General features: G+C 37.1%; 1 protein-coding gene across 1 annotated transcript in view; it reads left to right on the forward strand.

Annotated features, from left to right (window-relative positions):
- The window catches only part of LOC133515722 (high-affinity choline transporter 1), a 46,189-nt gene extending 28,173 nt beyond the window's left edge, over positions 1–18,016 (forward strand). The window contains exons 9-10 of the mRNA XM_061848280.1: positions 9,529–9,801; positions 14,965–18,016. Of these exons, the coding sequence (XP_061704264.1) occupies positions 9,529–9,801; positions 14,965–15,280 (589 nt within the window). The 3' untranslated portion in view covers positions 15,281–18,016. The remainder of the gene's footprint in view (positions 1–9,528; positions 9,802–14,964) is intronic.
- The last annotated feature ends 969 nt before the right edge of the window (positions 18,017–18,985 follow it).

The raw sequence follows: 18,985 nt of genomic DNA on the forward strand, positions 1-18,985 counted from the left end.
CTATCCCGAGTTAGGTTCCGTATCTGTACTTCTCTAAGAAAGTTTTAAAAACTGAAATAGATGTATGTAGGTAATTATACAGGACGTCCCAAGACTATGGGACATCAAGGGAAAGTACCTTAAATATAGTAGATAGGATATTTTGCTGAAAGAAGACTTTATGTTATTTTTAAAAGTCAGTTATTCTGCATTTAAAGATTTTCTAAGAATTTCTTGCTTCGTCTGGGAATCGAACCCACTTAAATGTGAAAAAAAAAAACACCCCTATTTTTATGATGCCAATCGAACGAATGGACCAAAAATAATAATTCTTTTTAAGTAACATAGTATTTTAAAAGAAAGGAACAAAGTAAAATGTTTGAGTCAAATTTTAAGAAAATTATTAAGTCGGTTCGATTCCCAAATGAAGCAAGTAATTCTTAGAAAATCTTTAAATGCAGAATTACTGACTTTTAAAAATAACGTAAGGTCTTCTTTCAGCAGAATATCCTATCTACGATATTTAAGGTCTTTCCCTTGATGTCCCATAGTCTTGGGACGTTCTGTATAGTAAAGAAAAAGTGACGAAACCCTCCAGTGGTGGAGGCCCGGATTCGAATCGGCATCGTTAGCTATCACGGCTAAGGCTATGAACCCCTAGACCACTCCGTCACGCAGTGGCCTAGTCCTGACGGAGCTGCTTAGGGGTTCACGGTGTAAGCTAAAGACACTGGTTCTAATCCGGCCTCAACCACTGGAGGGCTTTGTCACTGCTTCTTTACATTATGGCATCTATTTGAGTATATAGAACACAAATATTTGATAAAATAATTTGATTTGTGTCCAAAGTTGTATCTAAGTTTTAAATTATATTCAAAAGCTTCGTCCACTATCTCGACAAAGAAGTAACTCCGCAGAAGCACTTCAGACTCCTAAGCCAATAAGCACAATCCGATTTGCAGTTGCCTTTCTCTCAGTGTAAAGTGACGTCAGGAAGATGTCTGATTTATTCTGAGAGCTGCGATCTGTTCGAACGTGCGGGGAATATTTAAAATAGCAGCGTGTGCAGGGAAAAACTAAATACCATACAAAAAACGGAATACCGAAATTTTTAACTTTTGTATGTGTACCTACTGGTTATAATTCGTTATGAACATAGAGAAGATTAAATCGTTTCCGAATAAAATGCAAAATGATACCTACTGGACTTAAAGTATATGATTGCAATTTGTTTAACGGCATCAGGCCGTTGAAGAATGAAATGCGAAAACGATAAGTTCTGGGCTATAAGTTCGTCAATTTCGGGCATTTCTCTCTGTTACTCTAATTACGTCTTAGTGGGAGTAAAAGAAAAAGATCTCCGCAATTTAGGAATTTCAATTTTCGCGGTAGGCCCCCTGGTTTAGATAAGTTCTCATTTAGATATCGTTTGTATGTCGTATAATTGACAGAAGCAGCTCAATTCGGGCAACCAATCGTCACTTTGACGTTAGAAATATTGTAGATAGATCTTATTGGGATCACAGCGGAATCGAAATAAACGTTAATTTTGACATATCGTTTAGTTATCGATCTTTTAAAGATCTCTCCAAGATCTTAAACGTGTCTTAATCATTCTTCGAATCGGACCGTATGTAAATATAACGTTGACGCGGAGATACAGGGATCTATGAATGATAGATCAATTTAAAAATCTAATAAATAAAATGTATGTTCATACAGCTAATACTCTAGTATTTGATTTGATTTACTAATGTATAATCCAGCCTTGCATATAAGCGACAATAACAATAATTTAGTGTCATATTAGCTGAAGCTGATCGTGCGTGCCCGACGGCCGCCATTACCTCGGATGTCGCAAACATAATGGGTCCGTGATGGCACGTGCTCCATGGGCGGCATTCCAAATCTTGAAGTTTGATCTTGATTCGATGTTACTCTCATCCGTATTTTATAGAAAGACTGTACTTAAGATGCATTGCACTTGACCCAATGTACGAACGGCCTTTATTTGTCGCTCACCGCTTGCGTCCAGTCCGTGGACTTAAAAATCAACCTTAGAATCAGCAGATTGTTTTTATTCTTTTAAATATTTAGTTAAATGTATTAGCGATCATTTTATTAGTTATGAATCGGGAGGAAATAACTAATTTGTATTTCCGTATTTTGGTGGCTACTGTGCCTCAATCCACCAACGGAGCGACAGCTGACGTTTAGAGGCTTTTTATACACACTAATTACTTTACGGGTCATCACCCGATGAACTTGATCAAAATCTGTTGCTGGCTTTCGGTCCAATATTCGTGCGGGAGAGGCTGCGAGTAATGTCAATATAAAATAAAGATAAAGATAAAAGTAAATTATTCATAAAAATCACAAAACATATGTACGAACATGAACAGACATCAAAGGCGGTGAAATAAAACATTAAGTACGCATCACGAAATGGACCCAACTCGGCATAATGCTATGTTGAAATAGCTATGAAACCAGCGCTGGTCTTCCGTAGAGCCCATTCGGTGATGCCACGACAGACAATACATAAAAGTACATTAAAACTTTACAAAAATAAAGATTAACATCCTATTTTCAAAGATGTAATGCCACTGTATGATGATCGACTAGATTGGGTCGGTGAGTGGACCAAACTCGAGGACGACTCGGATTCCTAGTTCATTATTAAATTCAGGCCTCAATACCTACGTTTAAATAACTTCGTTATTATATAGCTAGGTAAAGGGCAGAATAAAATACATTCGCAGGCAATTTAACTTTATTTATGCGGACAGAATCGGGTAGTATTTAGATAATTATTCAGACATCTTCCGATGGTGATTAGGATATGGCGGAGTGGCTTAAGTTAATAACGATATACATATACATACATATACGTTAGAATAGGCGTAGTTTTCCCACGGATACAATTCGCTTCGCAGCTTTCGTTGTGCCAATTTGTCTGACAAGCACAATATCGACGGATGTAATCTGACTTGAATCGGACAGGCAAACAGGCATCTCCGAGTATTACCTAAAGCCGCTGGGCCTCATCTAAATCCATAAAGCCGACCTGTTATCGTAAAGTGAAGAAATAAGACTATTTATTTTCATTTTGTTGCTATTACCATAATCGAGTAAAAGGCGATACTACTCAGAGGCTGGGCTGTGTATGGCTGCTAAAGAATTTCCATACTTATTTGTTCGTATGAGTATGAGAAATAGATAAAGTGACTTCACACGAATACACCTCTTTTTCATAAGTTTATCATGACTAAAATATTTTTTCGTTTCTCTATTAAATTGTATAAGTTTTTCCGGGGCTAAAGCTCAAACCATCACAGATAACAGATAACGTATCATACCGTATTGGCATTGACGAGGGTCGATATTTAAATTTCTCTGGGACTATTCTGGGATATCTGGGCTGTCCGCTCTGCCATCGATTTGGACAGAAAAGGGTTACTTAAAGAATGACGGACGGACGGACAGAAGGGGTTCTATACGTTTATAAGTTTGCAAACTTAAAATTGTACTTGTATAAATTACGCTTGCGTGACGTGACGAGAAATATGTGGTTCAGTTTAGGTTCGGTCCACAGCTAATGGGACTATGCTATTTGTTCGCTTAATTTTCATTTACACGAACTATCTAAAAGTTAACTTTATTCAACGTTCTTTACATTTGATTTCGTTGCAGTGGTGTTTCTATTTAAGTATTTTTAATTTGACGACCGGTTTGGCCTAGTTGGTAGTGACCCTGCCTACGAAGCTGATGGTCCCGGGTTCAAATCCTGGTAAGGGCACTTATTCGTGTGATGAGCATGGATATTTGTTCCTGAGTCATGGGTGTTTTCTATCTATTTAAGTATTTATAAATATTTATATATTATATAATTATATCGTTGTCTAAGTACCCTCAACACAAGCCTTATTGAGCTTACTGTGGGACTTAGTCAATTTGTGTAATAATGTCCTATAATATTTATTTATTTTATTTTTTAATTTTTAATTTAATAAACTGGAAACCTTATAAAAGTGTTTAAGTGCAAATCCCTAAAGAGCTTAATAAAATATTAACTTAAAAAGAAAATCTTAAATTAAAACCCTAAGCTCTAGTATTTTTAAAATGTAATGGAATGTCGAGCTCGAAAGTACGAAGTACGATTTCGCAAATCGCAAACAAGATTTTCAGCTAAGCAAAGCAAAATAGGTAGCAGTTATTGTTATTACACATGTTTGCCATTTTGCACTGTATTTCACTGTAATAAAACGAAAAATGCCTTGACATATTCAACGTCGCATGCACGGTAAATCTAGAATTTTACTATTTAATCTTTGAGCAAATAATAGACAATCCGCGTGCTTGCGAAACCGGATGTAGTCTGCGGGGTTTGTTAATTGAAATTCGATCACCCTTTCAGCCCCTCACCCTGATTTCACCCCTTTTTCATCTCGTATTCCGGAAGATGGTACAAAAATAACTCTAATTGGATGTTCAGCTTTGTGCAGCTCGGTTTTCCTATTATGATTAAAGAAGATTTCTTTGTAAAATTGTAACTTTTATTAACTTTTGACGAAGAAAGAAGGGTGTTATACGTTTAACGTGTGCATGTGTGTGCTTCTGGCGTCGTAGATCCCCCACGGATGAACCGATGCGAACCGAGTGCGGTTTTTTAAATCACAAAATGTATGTATGTATGTATATACTTTATTGTACATAGAAATAACAATAACACGAAAAACACACTTACAGAGTAAATTAAATACAACAAAGGCGAACTTATCCCTGTAAATGTTGTCTGGCAACATGGTTCTTAGACACGTTTCGACCCACTAGTGGCGCTGTTTTTTATGTTTGTTACCTCAGAACCCCGTCAGTTCTTAAGCTATTTGGTAAACATTTTTTTAAGTAAACTTAAAACTTAATACTACCAGATAAAATTTAAAAATTACGGTATTGGCCATAAAGTATCACCTTCAGGTTTTTACGGCAATCCTTACTGTGTAAAAATAATATTATTGTATGTCTAATAGTCTGTCTATGGGCCTTAGTTGCACTGGGGCCAACATGCCAATCGTTAATGTCATGTTGCACTAATACGGTTAATGTCATATTGCACATCAACTGTCGCACTAATACGGAAGAATCATAGATAGAGATGGCTATGCTACGCTACGGAGCGTCAATGATTGGCACGTTGGCTAAGCACAAAATAAGGATTACCCTGTCGCCGGTTGTACCGGACGTGTCAAAGTCCATTAGCGTAATGGGCAGTATCAATTAGCGCCTTTTACGGCGTATGATCAAAAAGCCGCCGCCGTTTTCGGTTCAGGTTAGTTGCGACAGTGCGAAAACTATAACAGAAGCGCGCTTTTAACACACTCGGTACTTTTTCTATCAAATTAGTTGGCGGAAACGGTTACGTAAACGAAATCAAACCAATATACAGTCAGAATCAAAAGTAGTGGATGAAAAAACGCACCAAAAGTATCTGATATTCCGGATAAATTTTCTAAATGTAGAGAAATCTCTAAAATTCACGTCGAAAAGTATATATTTTACAGTCTAAATTGTTCTACATATAGAACTATCGCTTTTTGTTAAGCTGTTACAGAAAGGTAGGTAGATACTTTTGAAGCGTTGTTTGATCCGCTACTTTTGATGCTGACTGTACATAGGTACCTAAGAAAGTAGATTTCAATAGAAATGGCAAATAATTGTAAAAAAATATGACGGCTTTTCTTAGCATTTGACATATAACCCAAATATTTTTAGGAAGGTTGTCTTCACTGAAATATTATAAATGACCATATACCTAATATCTAGGAGACCGAGCTTTGCCGGGACATATTTAAAACTCAAAAATGCGCGTTTTGACAGAGATAAGACAAAATTAAATCGATAAAAAAAAAATAGAATGTCGTGAATGTTGCCCTGCATTGTGGTCTTCATTGTCCCTGCTGAGCTAGTCACTCAAAATTTTCAACCGAATCGGCTTAAAATGTTCGCTTAAAAAAATCGTGGGATATAACTCCATAACTTTCACACCGGGATCAGGACAAGCTTCAAACGGGAACATTTCCCGGCGTCTGGCAACCCTAGATATAAAAGGTGAACAGGCCAGTAATTGTTTGCATTATAGTGACACTCACAACCTTGGTTGCGACACAATAATTGCGTTAGTATGCATTAGTCTACACACTAACCCCGATATGATCCTATTTTCAAACCGCACTTCAATAAAATTGAGCAAGCGGTGACCATCTACACCATATTACATCTATATTTCTAAAACACCCACTATCCTTAAATGATCCAACGCACTTACTACGTTTAGAACTACCGTAGTATGTGATCATCTGTAACTTAAAAGCACAATCAAACAGACGTAAGGCATATGTAAATCATTGAGACATAAGACCTTTTCGCACAGCGCGCGTAAGCAAGGCTTAGGGCCGTCTGTAGGTTTCGTATTGACCTAGGATTCCCGAAGGTTAATTATAGTGTTCATTGTGCGCGCATGAGCGGATCCATTTATCGTTGCGACATCCTATCTGCTTATTTTAGGACATTATATCGATTTCCTAATGGCGACGAGCTGACTTCATTAACCGACACATTGAGTTGCAAGATTCCACCCGAACAAACATACATACATACATACATACATACATACATACATACATACATACATACATACATACATACATAGATTGCAAGTTAAATAAAAGCTTTTAAAAAGGAGGAGATTCTCGATTCGGTTGACATGTTTTTTTTTTTAATGTTTGTTACTTCATAACTCCGTCATTTTTGAACCAATTTTGAAAATTATTTTTTGATTGAATCTATATATATACAGATTGGTTACGTTTTTGTCAAAACTCAGTTCTGATGATGGGATCCATGAGGGATTGAGAGAAGTCTTCAAATGTGAAGAGCATACATATAGTGATTTTTGTATTTTCATCAACAAATCAAGCATTCACATTTAAAAAGTGACATTTGATGAAGAGGAACTGCTGATGATGATCAGAATGGAACTCTTCAACGACGCATAGTTCACGTTTGGCAATTTGTTCTCTTCGCATGTTTGTGAAGCAGTTAGGTTTTCAAGGCACATTTCTGTCAAGCTTAAGTTCTGATGATGGATTCCATGAGGAATTGAGGGTACTTTTTATTATTATTTTATGCGTGGAGTGAAATCATTTATTTTGAATACAGTCGAATACCCTATTGCGGGTATTTTACCAGTCAACCAGCAAATCTGACATGTTTTAAGGTGGGTGCAGTGACAAACCTCAAACATAATTAGGCGTAAGGACGTGTCTGTTTAATTTTATTGTATGAAATCCAAAATCAACAATAATCTTTCTTTCACCGGTCGTCGTGAAGTCGGTTTTTTTCTTAATTCTCTGAATGTCCTGGACGTGTATGCAGATTCTTAAAATGTTGATAACAATTTTATTTCTTGAGTGCGAACTTGATAAATAAATAAATAAATAAATATTATAGGAAATTATTACACAAATTGACTAAGTCCCACAGTAAGCTCAATAAGGCTTGTGTTGAGGGTACTTAGACAACGATATATATAATATATAAATATTTATAAATACTTAAATACATAGAAAACACCCATGACTCAGGAACAAATATCCATGCTCATCACACGAATAAATGCCCTTACCAAGATTTGAACCCGGGACCATCGGCTTCGTAGGCAGGGTCACTACCCACTAGGCCAAACTGGTCGTCAAGTCTTGATGTATTTATAATTATATTTCTGATAAATATTTCTTCTACAGCCCACATTGGTATTGCTCATGATTTTTCAGAAAGGTGTTCCTTTTTGGAATCCTCAACTAGGAACCCTTTTAGTTTCGCCATGTCCGTCTGTCCGTCCATCCGCAGCTTTGCTCCATCATCGTTAGTGCTAGTAAGCTGCAATTTGTATGGATACATAAATCATGCATGGCGACAAAACAGTAAAATAAAAACAAGAAATACATTTATTTTACCTGTTGTACATACCTCTTATATAAAAAGGTCTTTTAATAAATATTTTAACCATATTCGATTTCGAAAAACCATTTTTGATGAAGTAAACATTTTCGGAAATAATTGCTCTGAAAAAAGTGTCCTCCCTCTAACTTTTGAACCATGGATCCAAAAAATATGAAAAATAATATTAAAGCAAAAGCTTAATAAGCACTTTCAACGAAAACTATAGCGAACATGATCGGTTCAGTTTTTAAGTTATTGCAAAAGTCTCCTTTTATTAGTAAAAAGACGTACAAAAGCGCTGCTAAGATACTCCCTTATGCTTATAATGTTCATGATACTTACTAATAGCCCCCGTTTAGCTTATTCTGACAGAATAATAATTATTGAACACTGAGCATGGCCCGATATGCTCTTGGCCGATTTTTATATTCCTTATTACGCAATTCAAGGAAAGAAAACTAATTATTTATAATACAGATAAGCATACAATACAAAGGAATGTGTTATTAAAAACTATTATCATGCATGCAAAGGAAATGTCAAAAAAGAGTTGCGAATTACCTATTCGCACATGTATCGTACAACGTTTTACAGTACATATGGCCCTTTAAATGTTCGACACAGTAACGTAATATGCTACTTCTCGCACTAGTGCTATAAAGTAGCCCCATATGTACTGTAAATGCAGTTTTATCTCAAAACAAATTTTATTATAAAATTACCAATCGAAACAATTTTTTTTTGAAATTCATAAACACATAAATTGCTCTTTATGGTCTTTAGTGTATTTATTTGTAGGTATATTGAAAACTTTGAACTTATTGGTTAAACAATATGAGGCCCATCGCTCAATCAGACGACGCATGGAAATAAAGTTCCTGTTTCCTTACTCTATTTATATTGTGGCAATCCATTCTCATTAGCGCCTACCTTTTCGTCCCGTGTTGCTGTTAAATGAGTGTTTGTTAGAGAAAATTGTAAGACGTAAGCCAGGCTTACGAGGCAAAGTTTACTGTGATTACGGAACTCGGAAATGGGAAGCTGACATCTTTTTAACATTTTTTCGGGACATTTTAGACAGTGGCGTAGGTACTTGCTGTATAACATTGTAATTTTTGTTATGTTTGACTATGCCTCGGTGTATTAATTAATTCTATGTGTATATGTCGTGGTCAGATCTTAGAATTGATCATTACGTGTAATGATCGGTTTGCTACTTCATGAAAAAGTTAAACCTAACCTAATCATTCTTCGAATCGGGCCGTAAAATGAGATTTCATGAAATTATCAGATTCTATAATCTGGCCACGACATATAAAGTATAGCAGTGGTGGTGTGCCCCACATATTCGGTTCAGACTGATTCTAAAATATCCTATTTTTATATGTTAAACAGAAGTAACTTGTGGTTATTAAACGGAAATCGAAACAAAGATACCTTTTCGGTATTAGATCCTTTCCCTCAAATCACCCGGCCAAAATACTCGTGAAGAGGGACTTTAAAATACCTAATTGAAATCAGTCATTCACACCGCCTTTTCTTTCTCAGGTCGATGTGCTCGGACTTGGTCTACGTGATCCTCTTCCCGCAGCTGCTCATGGTGGTCCACTTCAAGAAGTACTGCAACACCTACGGCTCGCTCTCCGCCTATATAGTGGCCCTGCTCGTACGGTTGACGGGAGGCGAGAAGATGCTGGGCTTGGCCCCGTTGATACACTACCCTGGATGGGATCCGGAGACTGAACAGCAGCTGTTCCCCTTCAGGACTATGGCGATGGTGATGTCACTATTCACGTTGGCGTTCATATCTTGGCTGTCCGTGTAAGTATTTGTTTCGCTACGTATTCCTAGCGTATACTGTGGCCATACTGAAGAAGCTGTCGGGCAAAGATAATATGCTGGGCTTGACCCCGTTGGTACACTACCCTGGATGGGATCCGGAGAATTAACAGCAGCTGTTCCCCTTCAGGACTATTGCGATGGTGATATTCCCGCTGGGGTTCATGTCCTGGCTGTCCGTGTAAGTACATATTCTGTTACTTTTTCTATAGTAAGCCTACTACATAAGCTTTTAAATTTTATAGTCGTTTATATTTTGCACTTTTTTGTTCTTTTACACTCGTTTATTCTTGAAGATAACATTGTCACTTAGTCTTCACATGCTTATGTTTCTATGAATTACGGTGCTTGTCAGCATGTTTTAGGGATAAATAATAATACCAGAATTTATTTTGGGGGTTGGTGGGCGAATTAGCAATGCTCACTTTGAAGTCGTATGTAAATCCATTAAAACAGGATAAACAATTCGGGGGACTGTAACTTAATTATGCAGGATGTAAATATCGCTCATTTATTTCCCTCAAATTTCAAAGCCATGAGTAATAAATTAATATTCAGAGCCCAAATGAGTGAAATTTTGAGTAGGTATATGGACAAGCAGGACAAACATTAATTGCCATATATATGTTGTTCCAGAAAGTACGTAGTTTTAGGGTCGTTTATTTTTTTAACCGACTTCAAAAAGGAGGAGGTTCTCAATTCGACTGTATTTTTTTTTCCATATCTCCGAGAATCGTGAACCGATTTTCAATATTTTTTTTAATTGAACGGGTATAACCCCGAGATGGTCCCGTTGGCACCAAGTCGGGGTCTGATGATGGGATCTTGGAGAAATCGAGGGAACTCTTCAAATGTTATAGGTACATGTATGGCGCTTTTGGTAATATTTGAAGTCGGTTTGATTTTTTGTTAAAAAGTTTTAGGGCGTATTTTTTAGGGAGAGTTGCAGGCGGGCCGTATGCTTGTTTTGCCACCGACGTACTACATAAAAATATATCTGTTAAGGAGCCCACTGATTATCAGTTCGCCGGACGATATCGGCCTGTCAGTTATTCGCGATTGTCATTTTTTTCGTGGTAAGCAGTGTCCGTAGCCTATGGACGCCTGCAACTCCAGAGGTGTGACATGCGCGTTGCCGACTCTCGGCACTCTCTTTGAGCTCTGGCAAATCTGGCAGCCTTACTAACCGGCAGGAAAAACGACACTATGAGTAGGTTCTAGTGTTATTTGGCTGCGATTTTCTGTAAGGTGAAGGAACTTCCCCAGTTGGACTCTAATAAAAAAGTGGCGGTGACATAATCGGACAGACAGACGGACATGACGAATCTATAAGGGTTCCGTTTTTTGCCATTTGGCTACGGAACCCTAAAAAGTAGACATTATAAAAGAATAACCTAATAAAATGTTAATCGGTATTTTTTTTATGGGCCTGATAATTGTGATAAAATAACTAAATATGAATTATGACAATGCTCTCGTACATTTTCCCCAATATTTCGTCTAATTATTTACTATAGCAGATATTTTAAATCCAGACACAAATCACCGAGCAAAAGGTAACTTGAAAAGGGACTAACGATTTCCGAGGGTACCTATTTAACGAAGGATTATATTATTTCGACCTTTTCATTCAAATATTATTTCGAATTCAGGAAACCATTTGGGATATTTAATTTTATCGTCTGTTATTCATATTCGTTTTCTTCTAACGGACGTAATTGTTAAAGCTTAATGAGGCATTCGATATTAGTTAAATTGTGTATTTGAATTTAAATGTTTATACAACGTACGCAATCACGGGAAAATGTGTATAATCGTGTATTTTTACGAAAATCTGGTGGAGGAGGAAAAAGGGGATTTACTCTTGTACCCTATATATGTATATTTGCCTTCTTCTTGAAGTTATAGCTCACGTTTTCTTATGTATTTTGTTCTCTCTATTTTGTTCTGGGGAGAGGGCACGCACACACACACAACAGTCACGCAGGCATAGGATACAAACAGACGTGCAAGTTGGAAAATTTCTCAGAATTTTTATAGTAAATATGGAAACTCTCATTTTGGAAACGGACAATTTTGATTCACATTGGTACTTGGATGTTCGCAATTTTGAAGACGGCACGTCAGAAATCGTGCATAGGCATGCAATTGTTAGTCATTTTAATTACATTTGAAATTTTTGACGACCGGTTTAGCCTAGTGGGTAGTGACCCTGCCTACGAAGCTGATGGTCCCGGGTTCAAATCCTGGTAAGGGCATTTATTCGTGTGATGAGCTTGGATATTTGTTCCTGAGTCATGGTTGTTTTCTATGTATTTAAGTATTTATAAATATTTATATATATCGTTGTCTGAGTACCATCAACACAAGCCTTATTGAGCTTACTGTGGGACTTAGTCAATTTGTGTAATAATGTCCTATAATATTTATTTATTTATTTATTTATTCTTTCTTATCTCTATCTTTACCTGTGTGTGATTCTAATCATTCATTAATTAGTCAAATAGTGCCATTTTCCTCTCTAAATTTCAAGACGTACCATGTTAGTTGGATCTCAACAATATCAATCAATAATCTCTAACGAGACGATCGTCTTTGCACAATTCACAGCGCGACGTATTCCATGCCGTTTATAAAAGCAGTAACTTGTCATTATGCACTGGAACCTCGATAACTCGAATGACTACGAAAGGTTAATTGACAAGCGAATGATCGTTAGCACGTATTTAAATGCTGCTTGAAATTAAAGCTTAACTCTAAGAATGTAACCTCATTAAGGCGACGTAACCAATGATAAAACTGTAATCCAGTAAGCGTTGCCTCAGTATCTAGAAAAAAATAATTTGACCTCACATCTGGAAAAGATATTAATGCTATTAACTTTTAATAAAGCTACGGAAAATGAAGAAAGACTAGTTACGTGGTTTTAAATCTCTGTAATGCGTTTTCATTAGTTTTATCTCTGCAAGAAGATTTTCGAACGGACGGAAATCTTTGTAAGTCGAAGTAGAACTGAAGCTTTCCTAGACGATAAGTCGGTCCGTATGATGAAACTTTTTTACATTGAAATTCGTGTTATAAAGGTTCCACTGTATTTGAATTAAAACTTTTGCTTCCGCCACGAGAACCTACAAATATTCCGTTCATCTTCACATTGTTACGCCTCATAATGCTAACAAAACTTTCTAGGTTTGAATGCGTCCATTTTATAACAGATACTTTCCTTTTTCTTTGTACAAAATTACTGTTAAATTGGTAACTAATGTTCCTTCCTTTCATAATTGTATATACCGCCTCACGACGGTTGATCGCTTGATAATTTTGATTAAACATTAGAGCGATACACGATTCCCTTCTAATATTATGGGTAATAAATTGCGGGATTAGTCCTAAATAATCGTGTAGTTTATTTTCAAGGTTTTGTGTGATTTGTTTGTGCGCTTTTATCTTCTTCTTGCGCCAAGTGCTGAGCCCCCTTTCAAACTTGATAATTTTAGCTAACGAACTCCGTCGCGATGGGGGCGGCTCCTAAAATTTGTGCGATAAGCTTTTTTTCTTGACATTTTGCTCCTCCAAAACTTAACCAATAATAACGAAATTTTGGAAACGGAATGGGAAAAAATCTGTGTTACTAAAAATATGTCACAATGTTACTAAATAAAATAACTTCATTAAAAATAATTAAATATTAAGGAAAAATAAATCATTAAAAAAAAACAATCAATTAATCATACTAAATATAATGTCAAAAAATATCTTTTGCAGCGGTCAAGATGTATATATGTATTGCTAGGGCACACTAGTTAATATAATGTCAGAATTAATAATAAATATAGCAGTATTGAATATAAGTATTTCTTTGAGTCGGCGTCCATCATTCGATGTTTCATTTCTGAGACTAGCGGGTAGGCGTTCATAGTTTTGTATGCTATGCGTCTTTTGAAGTAACCTGGTTTTTATAAAAACAAGAACATCAAAAAAAGGAAAACGTAGACACACACATTGGTGATATTGAACTCATATAAAAAAAATATCTAGGGCCAAAATCCAGAGAGGAAAATGTCGAAAACGTTTGTATGAAAATGACCACAAACGTTTCCCATTAAAATATACCACTCAGCAGAGATATATAGGTATCGGCAGGAGAGTTGAGGTCAATAACACACACATCTACTCAGAGTACTAATCGCAAAAACAGTATTGAATGATTGAATGAGTGAATGTGTCTTAAGTGCACGCAAAAAAAACTTTGAAACTTTTTGGTCTATCATGCAGTTGGTGGCTCAACTTGCTATCGGTACGAAAAAATAATACTTTTTTCTAAATCTCGCATGATTTTGTTGTTTGTTTGACCTCAACTCTAGTGACCGTATATACCTGTAAGAAGGGACGTTTCTTACAGGTATATACGGGTAATAAAATTAATCGAACGTTGGAACGGTGACAGACGGCTTGGTGCAACCAACCCATAGTGTCGTGACGATGTTGTCGTGACGTGCGTCGCGTGATGCCGTGACGTAAACGGCGCATCACGACCGGCAGCTTGGACCATTATCCGTCGCTAATATCCGAGATGACAACTAAATGAGTATTGAGATTATAGACGGATAAATTAGTCCAATTAGTAGAATTAGTAGTAGTAGGTGTTTGATGGCGGATTGCAAAATTATCCTTGTTAAACGAGTATTATTTGTATTCCAAGTGGAAGTTATGGATCGGTCACACCGGCTGCCAAAATATGCCGACGTACCTACAGTGTATAACAAAAACGGAACACATACGACGCGTTGCGTAGGTACACGCTGCGTTAAGTTCCTGCATGGCTGACGCTTTATTGATTGCGCCCTGCTAGGCGAATCACCATTAATCATTGTCATTCAAATTACTAGTTAATTTTGATAAAAGGAAACTTTTATATCTTGATAAAATGTGCATCCAAATCGCAGTTTTGATAAGTTTCTGAAAGATTGTAATTTGTTACTTACCACTTCATTTATTAATCTATTTGTTTGCACAATAAAACAATATACAACTGATTGTACGTCCTGGTGTGATACTGCTGCAAAGGAATTCCACTCCTGGTGGAAGGCACCCCCCCCCCTCCCGATTCCAGCCCCGTTTTTCAATCTCATCTCTCTCCCGCAGGTACCTCTTCAACTCCGGTTACCTCAGCCCCGAATCCGACTATTTCAACTGCGTAGTCAACATCCCTGAGGACATGGGTCGTGTGGACGAGCCGTCCGAAGCCGGCGAGCAGATGTCCGTGCTCGGTGGCGTGCCAGGCCGGCTGTACGGAGCCGCGTCCACTCTGGTCGGGCCAGACGAGCGCGCGGGACGCATCAACCCCGCATTGGAACCTGACGATGACTTAGATGACCCCAACGACGGACCCACCCCCCTCTTTGGTTCTAGCTCTGCCCCCCCGCCCGTTCAGCCGCTTGGCAAACAGACAGCTTTCTGAGACGATGCATACTTCTATTAAAGAAGCACGGATGGGCTGGCTAAACATTACTCTGCAACTACATTTCGATGTTAATTACTGATTGGTTCGTTGTTGGTCTTTGAAAGGAGGTTGTTAATTTTATGTATTGATTTTTTCATGTGTAAAAGCGGCCTTGTGCCTTTTTATAAAACCATATGGCTGAAATCAATATAATTGGATTTTGAGTAAAACTGCAATCGACGGCAAAGATATGTGTACGCCTTATTACAAGGAAGTAAGGCACAAAAGTACAAACATGTCTATGACGTAGACAATGAGGTTGGCAACTGCAAAGGTTTTTTTTTGGCGCCAGCGTAGGTTTTACCTGTCTCTAGTTTTATTCTATGAGATTTAGCTTAAAGAGTTAGCATCCAGGCAATAAACTTTCAAAAAAATAACAAGAATTTGACGCTATTCGCAGGAGTGACAGGAAAAACCTATGCTGGCTCCATCTGTAAAATACTTCGACCGGCCAACCCGATCATTACACTAATTGTGGCATTATCTAGTAAAAGGGACCTTATTGTCGATGGCGCTTACGCCGCACTGTGTCGCACAGCGTTGTATTTGTATCGGAGCATCGTTTATTACGGCGGAAGCGCCATCGACAATAAGGTCCCTTTTCATAGATAACGTCACAATTTATATACTTATTAATTTATGTGTGAATGCCTTATAAGGTAAAACATTTAATATTGATATTGTACTGACCCAAATTTCCTACCTGCATTTCGGATTCATCAGATTTTTATAGCGTTATTCATTAAAATCTAACAGGCTGTTAATGTTTTTCCTGTGCAGAGGTTTGCTAAGTTTAATAAGTACTTAACGGGGCTAAAATTGTATTTGGGAGTGCAAGGTTGCAGAGTGTCGTGAAGCGCCCGTGTGGACTGGAACGATGCTCAAATCAAGGACGTGACTTCTTCCGATTCTTTTGTAACCAACGACGTTTTTCACATAGTTCTAAGAGCCAGCACTTAGACGATGTAGAGGCCTGCGTCCGCCCTAGGCTGGAGATTTTCGGAAGTGTTATGGCCTGAAGAAATTTTGATACAGAGAATTAGCATATGCTATAGGATTTATTTTGGACAAAGAGTAAAAACCGAAGATATACCAGCCTTGGGATTGGGACGGCGTATAGACGCCCCCCCCTAATATGATCGCAGTCTATAGAGTTTGTATGTACTTATACTTATTAAAGCTGTAAAGCGCGTGCAATGCAACTCATACATATCAAATTGAACTTTAATTGTTAGAGAGATATTGTATACATTATTTATATTAAAGAAGATTCCTTATTTAAGTCAATTAATGTAGAGATGGGAGCACATATGTGTTGCGTGCTTATAGAGCGAGTGCGTATATTGGCGGATAGCTATAGGTATCGCAATATAAGTTGGGGCTATTCACATAAGGCCTGTGTTCCGTTCGCGTTTTCTGAGATATATCCCGTTTGAGGAGCGTATCTCTATAAATATATTTTTTTTTTCAGGATGAAATTATCTGATATGGTATGTGAGTAGCAATTTTGCTAAACGTTTGGGAGTTTAAATTTCGGTCTGGCGTCGGCAAAGTTGTGCTTCAGATACGACTCGTCTTGTTAACCGTGTGTCACGATTTAAAAGTGTGAATCATTTTTGTTGGCTATTTTTTTAGAAGTACCAGTATATTTTGGTGCGAGTTCTGTTTATTTCACGAGGTTTAGGATCTCTACCAAATAGTTGGTAGGTAATGCCATTAAAATATACAATTTATTTTATATGTCCATGTGAGGTTATTTGAAGTCGTAACTATTAACCTTTTATATGTGTGTGGTCAAAAAAAGTGGGTTTTAAACCTGTACAAAAAAATCTTTTACTTTAATAAATACGTAAAATTCGGCCAGGGATCTCCTTATCAGACACACAAAAGAGTGTGTGATTGCAGTAGCCTCAATTTAAATTGCGATACAGTATATTGACCCGCAGTGTTGTAGCGCAAGTAGTGTGGAGCGCGTGGGAGATGAATTGATTCAAACAGTATTCATGAAATTGTATCAATTTCAAATACCCACATAGGTTAATTATCAACAAAAACACTGTATAGAAAAACTAACGATGCAATATTATTTTTATTACAAATAGATGTTGTTTTATAATGTTTATCTTAGTAGAAAATTTATTTGTAAATATTTGTTTTGTATTAGATCTCGATTGCTTCTCACGAAATTAGTGTTAGATTTATGAATATATATTAAAAGCATTTATCGAAGCGAAGCTGCAGAATTTTCCAAATATTTATTTAGCTTGGATACAGAATGTGAAGTAAACGAAACTTAGGTATATTGAATTTTATTGAAAGGTATATAGTGTAGGCTTTAAGCCTATGTTAAGAGCAATTCCTAGCTGAGCAACTTTTCAAATCTCGAATTTTTGAAGCTATGTTTCTGTCGCGCTGCGGTGGGCGGGAGCCGGAGCTATCTAAGTGTGAGTGCGCGCACACAGACGCGAGACTCGTGCGCTCGCTCATTGCGCGCCGTTCCGTCGACATCGCCCGCGAGCCAGACGGAATTTATTCTGCGCTGCCCGACGCAAGTTGTTTTTGTTGTTACCACGTAATATTGTTTTTCATTTTTATATTATACTGTATCTATTACACCCTAATACCAAACACCCTATCACCTGTACTAAATGTATTTTACACCTATGATGACGAAATAATAAATGATTGATTGATTTATTGATATTAATTACCATATAGTTAAAAACTGCAAAAAAGAACGATGTCTCAGCTTCGGTTGTCGTCGTACAGTCAAGTGCAAAAATATGTATCGAAAGAATCGTCTCATAAATATGGTACTACGCTCTTATTACACTGGAATAAGATGCTATGGGACATATTTTTGAGTAAGATGTGTACACCCATATTTTTACACTTGACTGTACCTATCCGTATCAGTAAGTTGGGAGTGATCATGGTGTGTTGTGAAATTTTGTAAGTAGGTATAAATATACCTATGGTTAAACTACAATCTATTTAACTTGTAGTACGATGGGGCTAAACTTGGGCCGCCTTATTGAAGAACGTATATATCGCAATGACAATCTGGGTAAAGTATGTTGGGATAATGCCGGACAATTTTGGGACCAATTGAGAGAACTCGTGAAAAAATGATTTTTCGTGATCTCAACACGTGACAGATTCTTGAAGTACGTAGCGAATTGTTAAATAATAACCGTAGATTCTGCCTGAATTTTGGTAATCTTCAATATAGAACGGTTTTAGTTTTGTACCTGTGCAAAGATGAGACATACTTTGTTTAGGGTAACGAGTGTTTTGCCATCAAGGGAGAACATTGGATGGTGAAAAAAAGTTGCTTCTAATGGAAAGAGAATAAGGTATCACAAAGAAATAGGTCCGGTGTCTACCCTTTTGTATCCGATCTTAACCCGGATACAAAAATTGGTAAAATTGTGGCTCTCAAACTTTGATACCTATGTCATAAGGCAATTTGATAAGTAAACAATGTGCTAAGAAACCTCTTATTGTAAGGTTTACCCGAAGTAATAAAAAAAAACCACTAAAATAATAGATACGTTGCGTAGTTTTGACAATTTAAGATTTCGTGAACTGTACAGGTTTAGGGAAAGTGTAAATGTATTGTTTATTGAATGGAATGTACTGGTAGATATTAAGTACTTAAGT

The sequence above is a fragment of the Cydia pomonella genome, chromosome 3, assembly GCF_033807575.1.
Source record: "Cydia pomonella isolate Wapato2018A chromosome 3, ilCydPomo1, whole genome shotgun sequence".
In the NCBI taxonomy this organism is placed as follows: domain Eukaryota; kingdom Metazoa; phylum Arthropoda; class Insecta; order Lepidoptera; family Tortricidae; genus Cydia; species Cydia pomonella.